The 13,953-nt window shown below is 36.8% G+C and overlaps 1 protein-coding gene across 4 annotated transcripts in view; it reads right to left on the bottom strand.

Moving 5' to 3' along the window:
* Positions 1-13,953, bottom strand: part of LOC120767800 (protein doublesex) — a 147,303-nt gene that overhangs the window by 117,253 nt on the left and 16,097 nt on the right. For 3 of the 4 annotated variants that reach the window (XM_040094088.1, XM_040094070.1, XM_040094094.1), the window contains exons 2-3: positions 4,710-5,559; positions 1,273-2,786 (exon numbers count right to left, since the gene is read on the bottom strand). In XM_040094088.1, the coding sequence (XP_039950022.1) occupies positions 1,273-2,002 (730 nt within the window). In that variant the 5' untranslated portion in view covers positions 2,003-2,786; positions 4,710-5,559. The remainder of the gene's footprint in view (positions 1-1,272; positions 2,787-4,709; positions 5,560-13,953) is intronic. The other variant, XM_040094078.1, reaches the window with a different exon arrangement.

Here is a 13,953-nt window from a genome sequence, read left to right as displayed (position 1 = left end):
GAGTCCCAAACCTGGCGCACAACCCTGCGGAGGGGATGTTTTGCCGTCTCACTTTAGCTCGCCTTCTAACGGATGTTCTTAGGCTACACAGAGGATACTTGGTCAAAGACTGGAATTCATGAGCTGCTGAGTCAAATGTAAAAGAATCCCAAGTGAATGGCGATCAGAGAACATTCCTCACTTGCGTGAACTTCTACACATGACCCCATCCGCCGTTCGATACCAAACGAGGTTTCAGACAAGGCGACTCCCTATCGTGCGACTTCTTCAACCTGCCGCTGGAGAAAATAATTCGAGCTGCAGAACTTAATCGAGTAGGTACAATCTTTTATAAGAGTGTACATCTGCTGGCGTATGCCGATGATATTGATATCGGAGATATCTGTCTTTTAGTTCAGAGAATTAAAAGACAGCGGCTACGCTGGCCAGGACATATCGCCCAAATGGACGAAAACACTACAGCTGTGAAAGAATTCGACGCAGTACCCGCCGGGGGAAGCAGAGGAAGAGGAAGACCTTCACTTAGTTGGAAGGACCTAGTGGAGAAGAACCTGGCTTCGCTTGGAGTTTCCAATTGGCGCCACGTTGCGGAAAGAAGAAACGACTGTCGCGCTGTTGTTAACTCGGCTATAATCGCGTAAGCGGTGTGTATGCCAGTAAATATCTCTGCTTACAAATGGATATTATAATTAAAACTAATTTTAAACACATGTCTACACATATTATATGTACAAATAGCTTTGCAAGTACATAATCTACATAACTGAACTTTATAATCGTTTCCTTTTTTCGTTAATATTTTTGTGATTTTGATGGTGAAAGAAGATTAAATGTTTCGTTTTTTAATTTCCATAAAATGCTTATTTTGTCGTCGCAATTACTATGTAATAAATTAGTGATTAGAAATTAATTGAAACTCATTGAAAAATATCATTTTGTACCGGTATTAAAGAACCATTTGAGATCAAAATCAACATTATAAAAATTTTAGACTTTTAGTCAATATATTAAATACAAAAAAGAAATTTCTTAATTATTATTTTCGGTAAGGTCTAAAGTTAGAATAATGAATGATACTAGCAATGGTTTCGCTTATATGTAACACACGTTTATCGGTTTCAAACAAAATTACATCCCAATAAGTTGCCTATAATGCTTCCGTAAGCTTTAAGCGATCTATTAAACTTTCTTTGGCTAAAACAAAAAAGTGTATTGTATTGATATTAATTATGTAGTGTATATCATAATTATACTTATTAATAGAGCACTTACCTAAAGGAATATTTACTCCATTGGGATGCAGAGATGGTTTGCGTCCTACCACCGATATGGGCAATACCGCTCCTGAAGTAGACGACGGTGATGGCGAAGATGTATCACTAGAACCTTCTAGCGATTGTGCTGGAGTGGGCACTGTGGTCATGTGATGTTCGGGTGGTGGCACCGACCCAGGTACAGAGGTGATAGCAGAACCTATTCCACCGGCTATACCACCACTACTGCTAACATTTCCGCCGCCATGTTCGGCGTGTGGCGGAGAACGGATCGCTGTCGATATATGATGATGAGCCGCAGCAGCAGCTGCTGCAGCTGCAGCACTTGCATGATGATTTTGATTCAAGTGATGATGATGGTGCAAGTGATGATGATTAAGTAATGCCGTTGGTCCGTGTACCACTGGAGGTACCTCGTGTATCTGCAGAACCCTTTGCTCGTCCTGCGCTTGTGCCCGTCTCAAAGCAGTCTGCAGTGCCATGACGCGCTGACGATCGGCGGTTAAGCGACATTTTTCACAAGTGCAAAATCGGAACTTGCAATACCGTTTGTGTCCTTTTAGTGTGATTTTGAGTCCATGATTACGGCACCGTGCACAATTGGGTGGAGTGCGAGGGGAGATCGAACTGCCGCTGCTGCTGGAGGCCCCACCGCAAACGTCTGCCTTTGAGTCATGCATGTCCGAATCGGACATTGTGTCGCTGTTCCAATTATCCTCCGAAACCATTAAAGAACAGCTACGAAACCTAATCGCTATGCGTGGGTGATGACCGTGCAGTTGCGAAGAAGGTGGGCGAATGTAGACTGAAATGTTGATGCTCACTTTAGTTGGATATACCAGTACGTATAACAACGCACCTTCACTGCTATTAAGTTTTAGTGTTTTGATATTGAATCACAACTGTTGATTTGAAGTATATTTGTGCCGAAGAAACTTCCAACTGCTGGCCTAAGTTTTGATTATTGTTATTATGTCTGTATATATGTCATTTCCAAACATACAATTAACAGCTTACAAAAAAGTTAGAGATAAATAACAAAAATTCATGACTCGGACCCGCTGCTTTAATTATATTATCAAATTATTGATATTTGATTTGGTTTCGTTTAGCAATTACCAACCATTATTAAACTTTCAATGCGATAAATCATTTTCTTTCATTCTCGAAGCCTCTACGAAGTTAAGTTTGCACGATTGTAATTATTATTTTAACGCATTTTAACGCACTGTCACTTTCACACTAATGAGTTTTTATAGAACAAAACATTTACCTCATGGTTTAAATGTTTTATATGTCCTATAAGCACTCTTTTGATACCTGCATATCTCTGGTAGATCTTATGACTTGGATGCTTTAATGTTAGAAGTGAACTTTCACCTGAAAGCTTATTTCACATATAAAATTGTCTAACAGAGACTGATCCCTTGTTTATGTTTTATTGTCAGTAATTTATTTATTTTATGATTTTAGTTTAACCCATCCCATTCACTCATTTTCCGAAGTGGTCGTCTGTAAAAAACAATAAAATATCTTTGTCAATGAATATGTTATGCAAATGAAAATATTAGAACTTTTAAAATACATGTTTTAAATTTCTATGACTATTTCAGTACCTATTCCACACTTTTACATCAACTGAAAAGAGTAAAAGGAAAGGTATGGCAAATTTCGGGTGTCATCGATCATTATATACTCTTTCAACATGCTAGCCGGCTAAATACCTTCAGGTGTTCGACAAAATTGAAAAATGTAGCGAAAAGGTTCAAATTCATTGTTCGACAAAATCGTGAATGTATTACACATTCTTATTAAATGCTCTCTGGGTTTCGTTAAGGTACCTCACATGCCATTAGAAATTTCTGTGGGAACAGACAGAGAGGCAATCGAAATTCAACTCGTCCGGTCATCCTGATCATTCATATACATATATACAACTCTATATCTAACTTATTTTTAGGTGATACAAACAACCGTCTGCAGGGACATGTTGCAATGGAATAGTGTTACCCGATTTTATCCAATTTTGGCATTACGACATACCATTAGTTTAATAAGATAACTCACAAAATTAGAAATTTATATGATATAGGCGCAACCAGATATTTCAAATCTTTATGTTAAGTAAGTGGGGTCTTTAGGAACCAATGACTCAATTTTACCAATTTTAAATACTGAACACTTATTACCAGAAAAGTAGAGGCTAACCGGTTTTACCGTCAGAAGTCAGCCATAGACACTCAGGCCACATATTCAGATGCTTGATCTTTTGATAAATTATAGTCATATAATATTTTTATAAATATTTATTTAAAATGGGGGAAATATATGGACTGATCATATTGTTATATGTAAGGTGGTAATCCTTCTGGTGTTCAGCTGTAAAATTTTGTGCTCTTCAAAATTTTTGTAATACATTTGTAAATCTTTATTGTGAAATTTTTTGGATTAAGTCATTTGTTAAGATAAGTATCACTGATACATTATACTACTGAAGCAATTGAAATTTTCTTTAATTGTGTGTGAGCCTGAGCATTTGGTCTCTTGCTGGCTATGTAACGGCAGGATCTTAGATTCCATTCTTGATAGTAAGGGTTTGCGCTGATTTTGCATAAAATGTAGACCACCAGAAATTGACTTGTTTAAAGTATTTAGGCAGGCGCGCAATAATTTCAAGGACATCGGCCGGGAACTTGAAACCCTTACGGAAAAGTTTAGGCATTATGATTAAATCATTTAAATGAAAAAATTATCAAGAAGAGGATCCGAAGCCTTCCAAACGTAAACGTCCGTCTGATGAAGAGATCACCGCATCTTCTTTGAAAAGGATGCGCCTCCTAACATTGACCCCATCAATCTTTCTTTCCCTTGTGCTCAAGCAGAGAAGATTTCGTTATCACATGTTACAGGGAAAGTTCTAACCGAAAATGGTATGCGAAAAACTTCTCAGGCTCCGCCTCTAAATAACTCTAAGTCTGTTACTAAATTCATGTGATGATGATGGTGCAAGTGATGATGATTAAGTAATGCCGTTGACCCGTGTACCAACCCTTTGCTCGTCCTGCGCTTGTGCCCGTCTCAATGCCCTCTGCAGTGCCATGACGCGCTGACGATCGGCGGTTAAGCGGCATTTTTCACAAGTGCAAAATCGGAACTTGCAATACCGTTTGTGTCCTCTTAAATTGATTTGGAGTCCATGATTGCGGCACCGTGCACAATAGGATGGAGGGTGAAGAGAATGTCCCCGGCTGCTGGAGGCCCCATCGGACATTGTGTCGCTATTTTCAATTATCCTCCTAAACTATTAATGAACAGCTATGTAGCCTATTCGCTGTGCGTGCGTGATGACCGTGCGGTTATGAATAAGGTGGGCAAATGTAGAGTGTAATGTTGATGCTCACTTCAATTGGATATACAAATATGATGACAACGCACCTTTACTGCTATTAAGTTTTAGTGTTTTGATATTGAAACACAACTTTTGATTTGAAGTATATTCGTGCCGAAGAAACTTCCAACTGCTGGCCTAAGTTTTGATTATTGTTATTATGTCTGTATATATGTCATTTCCAAACATACAATTAACAGCTTACAAAAAAGTTAGAGAAAAATAACAAAAATTCATGACTCGGACCCGACGTAATCGGCAAACTCTACTCATATTTTATAAATTGTGAACACACATATGTATGCATGTATGTATATATTCAAAATCCTTTTGGCAGTTTATTAATGGTAATGGTATTCCTACCAAGAAGCTGAACGGCTAATCTTCACCAAAATATTCAGTAATTAGGGTTATAACAAAATCATCGCGGTTATCTCAGGAGAATGCAGCTATAATTACATATATTATCAAATTATTGATATTTGGTTTCGTTTAGCAATTACCAACCATTACTTAAACTTTCAATGGGATAAATCATTTTCTTTCATTCTCGAAGCCTCTGCGAAGTTAAGTTTGCACGATTGTAATTATTATTTTAACGCATTTTAACGCACTGTCACTTTCGCAATGACGAGTTTTTATAGAACAAAACATTTACTTCATGGTTTAAATGTTTTATATGTCCTATAAGCACTCTTTTGATACCTGCATATCTCTCGTAGATCTTATCACTTGGATGCTTTAATGTTAGAAGTGAACTTTCACCTGAAAGTTTGTTTCACATATAAAATTGTCTAACAGAGACTGATCCCTTGTTTATGTTTTATTGTCAGTAATTTATTTATTTTATGATTTTAGTTTAACCCATCCCATTCACTCATTTTCCGAAGTGGTCGTCTGTAAAAAACAATAAAATATCTTTGTCAATGAATATGTTATGCAAATGAAAATATTAGAACTTTTAAAATACATGTTTTAAATTTCTATGACTATTTCAGTACCTATTCCACACTTTTCCATCAACTGAAAAGAGTAAAAGGAAAGGTATGGCAAATTTCGGGTGTCATCGATCATTATATACTCTTTCAACATGCTAGCCGGCTAAATACCTTCAGGTGTTCGCAAAATTGAAAAATGTAGCGAAAAGGTTCAAATTCATTGTTCGACAAAATCGTGAATGTATTACACATTCTTATTAAATGCTCTCTGGGTTTCGTTAAGGTACCTCACATGCCATTAGAAATTTCTGTGGGAACAGACAGAGAGGCAATCGAAATTCAACTCGTCCGGTCATCCTGATCATTCATATACATATATACAACTCTATATCTAACTTATTTTTAGGTGATACAAACAACCGTCTGCAGGGACATGTTGCAATGGAATAGTGTTACCCGATTTTATCCAATTTTGGCATTACGACATACCATTAGTTTAATAAGATAAATTATCAATTTATATGATATAGGCGCAACCAGATATTTCAAATCTTTAAGTTAAGTAAGTGGGGTCTTTAGGAAACAATGACCCGATTTTACCAATTTTAAATATTGAACACTTATTACCAGAAAAGTACCTTCTCTAAGTTTCTTGGTTTATCTTAGAGGCTAACCACTATTTCGGTCAGAGGTCTGCCGTAGACACTCAGGCCACATATTCAGATGCTTGATCTTTTGATATTCCCCAATCGATGACGATGGAGCAGACGTTCCATTGCCCGACCATGAAGAAGTTCGAATAGCAATTACCCGCCTGAGGAATTACAAAGCGGCGGGACCGATGGATTACCGGCCGAGCTATTCAAACACGGCGGCGAAGAACTGATAAAGAGCATGCATCAGCTTCTTTGTAAAATATGGTCGGACGAAAGCATGCCCAATGATTGGAACTTAAGTGTGCTCTGCCCAATCCAGAAAAAAGGAGTCCCCACAATCTGCGCCAAATACCGTGGAATAAGCCTCCTCAACTACCGTCAACAAACTGATTGGACCTTATCAGTGTGGCTTTAGACCTGGCAAATCAACAACCGACCAGATATACACCATGCGCCAAATCTTGGAAAAGACCCGTGAAAGGAGAATCGACACACACCACCTCTTCGTCGATTTCAAAGCTGCTTTCGACAGCACGAAAAAGAGCTGCCTTTATGCCGCGATGTCTGAATTTGGTATTCCCGCAAAACTAATACGGCTGTGTAAACTGACGCTGAGCAACACCAAAAGCTCCGTCAGGATCGGGAATGACCTCTCCGAGCCGTTCGATACCAAACGAGGTTTCAGACAAGGCGACTCCCTATCGTGCGACTTCTACAACCTGCTTCTGGAGAAAATAGTTCGAGCTGCAGAACTAAATAGAGAAGGTACCATCTTCTATAAGAGTGTACAGCTGCTGGCGTATGCCGATGATATTAATATCATAATATTTTGGTGATACGTTGCTCTTTAGTACGCAGGCATATTTCTTCTTTTAAGACGTTTTTGATCGCAGAAATGTACCAAAGCATTAGCCAAAGAGCTTGGATGATATCGGATAGGTATACTCGTATATTTAATTCTACTGTCCTCTACTTCTTTTTTACCATAGGAATACCAAGATCTTTATGGATATTTTCATTACGCATGTACCATGGTGAACACGTGATTCTTCTAAGCAATTTTGATTGGAACCTTTGTATTATATCAATATTAGTTACACAGGTCGTACCCCACAGTTGAGTGCCATACATCCAAATCGGTTTTATGACCGCATTATATAAGAGCACTTTGTTGTCTAGGCTAAGTTTGGAGTTTTTATTTAAAAGCCAATTTAAATTTGCAGCTCTTATCTTCATGCAAGTTATTTTACTCGCTATGTGTTTTCTCCACCTAAGTCTTCTATCTAGGCTTGGTATTCACCTAGATGCATAATATGTTACTTTATTCGCTTGGGGCACTAAAATTGTTCATTTTTATTGCCGGGCACATTTTTGGTCTAAGCGAAAGTGTAACATGCTTACACTTTTGTTAATTCACATTTATACGCCAGTTGGCTAGCCATTCTTCGATAGAACTTAAGTGCTCCGCTAATACTTTTGATGTCATAATGTGGCATTTGTCATCCACAAAAGTTGAAGTCAATATATTATTAGCTGTTGGAAGATCTACCGAATATATTATGTAGAGAGTTGGGCCTAAAACACTGCTCTTTGGTACACCAGCCCTTATCTGTCGTTCATCAGATATGAAATCTCGCACTTTTACCATAAATTGTCTATTTTTTAAATAAGACTCCAATGTTTTATTCAATTCTAAAGGTAGAATGTGTTTAGTCTTATATAAAAGGCCTTCATGCCACACCTTATCAAAAGCATGAACCTCGTCTAGAAATATAACTGAACAGTACTCTCTGTGCTCAAATGCTTTTCTTATCTCGTTAGTTATTCTATTTACTTCCTCCATCGTACTTTCGTGGAGGAAAGGAGACATCTTTGATAGTAACACTTTTTCAAATATTTTAGAAAGACAGGGTAGAAGACTGATTGGTCTGCATAATGACGGCGAAGAAAATCGTCATAAAATTCCAAAAATTAATTTAATTTCAAAGAAGTTTGGTAAGTTTTTAGATCTGGTTTACGTTGATACGCTTCGTATCGTAGACAATTTGCTGGCCTTATGTAACAAAATATGTTATAATAATTACATAAACAAAGTAAAAAAATAATATTATACGTAATCCAAAATCATTCTATGATTTCGTGAACTCCAAATGCAAAATTTCTAGTTTTCTGTCCGCGATGAAATATAAGTCTACAATGTCTAATGACAATCACAAAATTTCTTATATGTTTGCTGAAATCTTTAGGTCCAATTACTCCTCAAAGTCTCCTATAAATGTTGCTTATCAGCACAAGTTATGTCCGATTTCTATGAATAATGCACCTACCGTTTCCGAAGTAGACGTCTTATATCAGTTAAATATGTTAAAACAATCCTTTAATTATGGTCCAGATATGATTCCCTCGTGATTCCTTAAAAAATATGTCAAATATACATATATACCAACCCATAAAAACAGTTTAATGCATCTCTTAGGCAAGGTTTATTTCCACCCATATGGAAAAGGTCATTTATAATTCCTTTACATAAGAGTGGATTTAGGTCATCCATTGAAAACTATAGGGGAATAGCAAAATTGTCAGCTATACCTAAACTTTTTGAAGCAATTATAACTAATAATAACGAAATAACTTTTTGCATTTCTCCACTAATTTCTTGTTCTAAGAAGGTTTTCGTAAAGGGAAATCTAACTAACTAATTTGGTAGAATTTGTTATCAACGGGCTTAAGGGAGAATAAGCATACTGATGTTATACGAGTATACACAGATTTTAGTAAAGCTTTTGATAAAATAAACCACTCAATTCTTTTGAATAAAATGGATCTTCTTGGTTTTCAACCGATATTTCTAAAATGGGTTACTTCTTATCTTTGTAGTAATAGAACTCAACCAATTATATTTAACGAAACTTGTTCTGATTTAATTAATGCCCCTTTAGACGTTCCTCAAGGTAGCCATCTTGGTCCAATTCTGTTCTCGATATTTATTAAATATAGTTATGTGCCGACAATGTAAATATTTTTAAATCATATCCTTTAAATAATGAAAGATGTCAGTTACAAAAGACCTAAACAACTTAGTTTCTTGTTGTGTTAGAAATGATAACCCCATTGAGCCTTAAAATATGTAGAACGATGTGCTTTTCCAGTAGATCTGTAGACTCTACTTCATACGTAATACAAAACTTTAGCTTGGAGCAAGTATGCAGTTTTGTTGATCTGGGAGTAACTGTGGAGCCCAAACTCAATTTTAATCTTCATGCTTCCAATATTTTTAAAGCTAAAGGCGCTCTTAGTTGGTCTAAAGAATATAGGAATCCCCATACTACAAAAATTGTTTTTACATATTTGGTGAGACCTATACTAGAGAATGCTTCTGTGATATAGAATCCTAGTTATCAAGCCCATTTGGCGAAGTTAGAGTCCGTTCAAAAACAATTTTTACTTTCTGCCTTAAATCATTTTCATATACTTGTACTAATCGTTTGAACGTTCCCGGTTGGTCTACCAGGCAGTTTATAAGGACCTTTGCTTTTAAAATTTTCTAGAACAAATTTTGAGTTAAACGAACCATTCCGCCGTATATGTCAGGATTTCAATTCTCATTCTAGCACATTTGATCTAACAGATTTGTTCTTTAACATTAAAAAAATTATTTTATCTACTCTTGACAAGTATGATTTAAAAACATTAAACTTACTTTATCCTAATTCTTAATTTTGGCTGATGAAAGTTTTGTTTCTGTAGCTGAGCAGCTTCAGATTGCAACGCTTAAAACTCTCTTGCCTTTTATGATTCGGCAAATTCCGCTCGTTTGCAGATTGCGCCCCTCGCGTCTTTGGTATTATTATAAATTCTACGCTATAATATATAGATACGAGGTATGTTCAAAAAGTATCGCGAATTTTGAATTTTCGCGGGTTACGTATATTCGAATTTCGAATTTTTTGTGGCGTTATGTTGTTACTCATGTCTCTCACTTATGCCGACAAGCTCGGCCATTTTGAATGTTCATTTAATTGTTGACAGCTGCTTTGCTTGCATGTGTTTTGGATCGTCTTCGATTTTTACCTATTCAAAAAAATGGATCAAAGAACCTGTATCAAATTTTGTGTGAAAAACGAACTTAAGTGCGCGGATGCATTCCGAATGTTGAATGTGGATACAGAGAAGCTACCTTGGACCGAAGCAACGTTTATCGGTGGTACAAAATGTTCTCAGAAGGCCGAGAAGATGTGAACGACGAAGAGTCTGCCGGACGCCCGAGCACTTCAACAACAGACGAAAAAATTAATGAAGTGGAGAAAATGGTATTGGCCAATCGTCGAATTACCGTTAGAGAAGTTGCTGAGGACCTAAACATATCGACCTGCAAGTTGTGCGCAATTTGCGCGAAGTAATCCGCCAGAAACGCCCGGATTTGTGGAAGAACAAAAATTGGCTTTTGCACCACGATAACGCCCCTGCTCACACATCGTTGCTTGTGCACGACTTTTTGGCCAAAAACAACACACTAATGATGCCGCCGCCACCGTATTCAACAGATCTGGCCCCCTGTGACTTTTTCTTGTTCCCTAAACTGAAGAGACCATTGGAAGGACGACGTTACGCTTCTCTTGACGAGATAAAGACGGCATCGAAGGAGAAGCTGAAGAAGATAAAAAAAATGATCTTTTGAAGTGCTTCGAAGATTGGAAAAACCTTTGGCACAAGTGTATAATATCTCATGGGGATTACTTTGAAGGGGACAAAATAGATATTCATGAATAAATAAATAATTTTTGAAAAAACACAAAGTTCGCGATACTTTTTGAACACACCTCGTACATGCCAATATAATATTGTCCACTGAATTAGGCTGAAATTGGTCGGAATCTTCCTGTGATATAAGATTTCACCTGGAGGCGAGCGTTGCCTCACCCACTGTCCAATTTTTATTTCTGCTCCTACGAAGCCTTTCCTAACCATCTAAGTAGTGAAATTTTATGCTTTTACGTTGTTTTCAACATAACTCTTACATAGGGGGTAGGTGTGGTTATAATCTATTTTCATATCGTCAAATTGCACACTTTTTGATGATTTATCCTGAGCAAATTTGAATTAAATAGCAATAATAGTTTTTGAGATATGTACAATAAACGTAGTAGGGGTGATCGGTGCCCACTTTTTAAAAATGTTCAGCCCACAAGTACTCCAATCCTCTTTATCAAATTACTCTTTTATCGCTTAATTTGAAACTTAGTTATAGCACTTTATATAGTATGTTTCATCGCTTGCACGGACAGATAGTCATTCGGTATTCAACTACTATGTATATATCTAATATTATATAGTACTCTGTAGCAACATGTTGCAAGAGTATAAAAATCTTCAAATGAGGTATGAGTGATTAATTTGACCGAAGAGACTAATTATAAAACATTGAGTTGATGTGGAAAACGTCAATCAAAAAAAGGAAATAAAACGTTTAGTTTAGTACCGTTACATGGGGAGTGAAAGATGTCATGATCCGACTTCGTTCCTTTTCACTCTGTCGGTAGGGGTTCTTATAGGATGTATCCTGAACGAATTTGGTTTTTTAGCTTTAATGGTTTGGTGCTTCTTGCTACTGCGATCCCCTACGTCAAATTAGAGCTTCATATCGTAATTTAGTCAATAGTTATAGCACTTTACATATAAGTTTTCATTTAATGGCTTTTGGTGGCCTATATCTATTTTGATTAATTTAAGGTGATTCGAACAACTGTTAGGTTAACGAAACTGTTATACTCTGTAGCAATATATTGCAAGAATATAAAGAGTATAAACGCGCGCGCAAACCAAATCAATAAATACTTTCTTCTTAGATTGGTACAATCTTTTTTATTTCATTGAAGTTTGCTCAGTCAACCTCCGTCATGCGAGAAGTTCAGAAGAGTTCTGTTACTGTTGATGTGAAAAACAACGTCGATGGGCGATGCTTGACGACCCTACATTTATCAAACACATCATTACTGGTGACGGAAGTGTGTGTTTAAAAATGGCTTCGAAATTTTTAAAGAAAATAAAGAGCACCCTTGAAAAAGTTGGCCAAAACCGAAAAAAGCACGTCAGAGTTAGCCAAAAATCAAGGTAATGCTCATTGTTTTTTTATTATCGGGATGTGGTTTACCAGGAATTTAAGCCGTCGATATAGAATACTACGTGGTCGTTTTCAGACCTCTATTTTACGTAAAGCAGTTAATCATAAACGATCGGATTTGTGGGCAGAGAATTCATGGATTTTTCAGCATCTTCTCATTCTAGAATGACTGTTACTGACTTTGCTGCAGAGTATAATACATGTAATTCAATTGACATAGATATAGTCTTATACAAGATGCGTTCCAAAGTAAACAGGACTTAAAAAAAAAACAGAGCAAATAATTTTTTCGGCAAAATCAATTTATTTTATTCAAAATAGTCTCCTTCTGTTTCAATACAGCTTTTTGCACGGTCCAAAAGCATGTCGAAAGAGTGTTTTAGCTCGTTGGCCGGTATTTCGGTGCAAGCCTTTTGAATGGCCTCTACGTCCGCTTAACGCTTTCCTTTCATTGGCAATGCATTTTTCCGAAAAGAAAGAAGTAGCACGGTTCCATATCAGGTGAATACGGGGAGTGGTTAATGGTTAAAATGTGATTTTTGCTCAAATAATCGTCCTTAAAATGTTGGATTCTGTGAAATTTTGGGTCGTCAGTCAATTTGTGCAAACCGTGCACACACCTTTCGTAAGCCCAAATGTTCGGTCAAAATGCTAATAAATCGATGTTTTGGAGATGTTCAATTCCATTTCCATGAATTTCAGTGATGATTTCGGCTGGTTTTTGATGAATTCACTCACAGTTTCGATGGAATTTCCGGTAATCACGGATTTTGAGTGGCCCACAAGTTGATCGTTATTTATGTCCTCATGACCACTTTGAAAACGTTGAAACCAGTCGCGCACTCTGCTACAGGATAGACATTCATCCCGATTAGACACGTTTCGGTAAAAGTTTAATCAATTTTGAAACAAAATTTAATGTTGGCTCTTTGTTCGAAGCTCATTTTCGCACCGATAACACAAACATACTGACACTTAAAACACAATAACTTCACTTCCAATCAATGAAACGTCATGAAATTCTCACTGGACAATCGATAAAGATAGCAGATTCTAACGCACCAGACGACGTATAGATGGCGCCACCAGGGAGCGCTAGATTCAAAAGGTCCTGTTTACTTTGGAACACACCTTGTATATACATATATAAATGGTCACTATGAAACTGGTGTGGAGGAGTTCTTTTGGCACTTATAGCCGTCTGTGCATTACGTTTATCGCAATTTTGATTTCAATCGGAAGCTTTCACTTCACAGCATACAAATTATGTACCGATGAATAGTAAGATAAAGCCGATTTTTCCGTCCCTATGTCGATTTGAATGTTTAAATCTTTAAAACTACGCAACGGATTTTGATGCGGTTTTTCTTTAGATAGAGTGATTGAAGATAAAGGTTTATATGTATAATAACTTCCAAATAGTGGAGAAATAATTAAATTTTTTCCGCTTACGTTGCAAGCGCAGGCTGAACCCTACAAGATTATTCAAAATAATGTACTAAGTATTTTACACATTGAAAAGGTCTACAGAAAACTCCGCGATGGTATACATATGCCTATCTCTTATGGCTCAGTA

The sequence above is a fragment of the Bactrocera tryoni genome, chromosome 1 (assembly GCF_016617805.1).
Source record: "Bactrocera tryoni isolate S06 chromosome 1, CSIRO_BtryS06_freeze2, whole genome shotgun sequence".
Lineage (NCBI taxonomy): Eukaryota > Metazoa > Arthropoda > Insecta > Diptera > Tephritidae > Bactrocera > Bactrocera tryoni.
The sequence above is the reverse complement of the archived record's forward strand: the minus strand, read 5'-3'. Positions and strand labels throughout refer to the sequence as shown.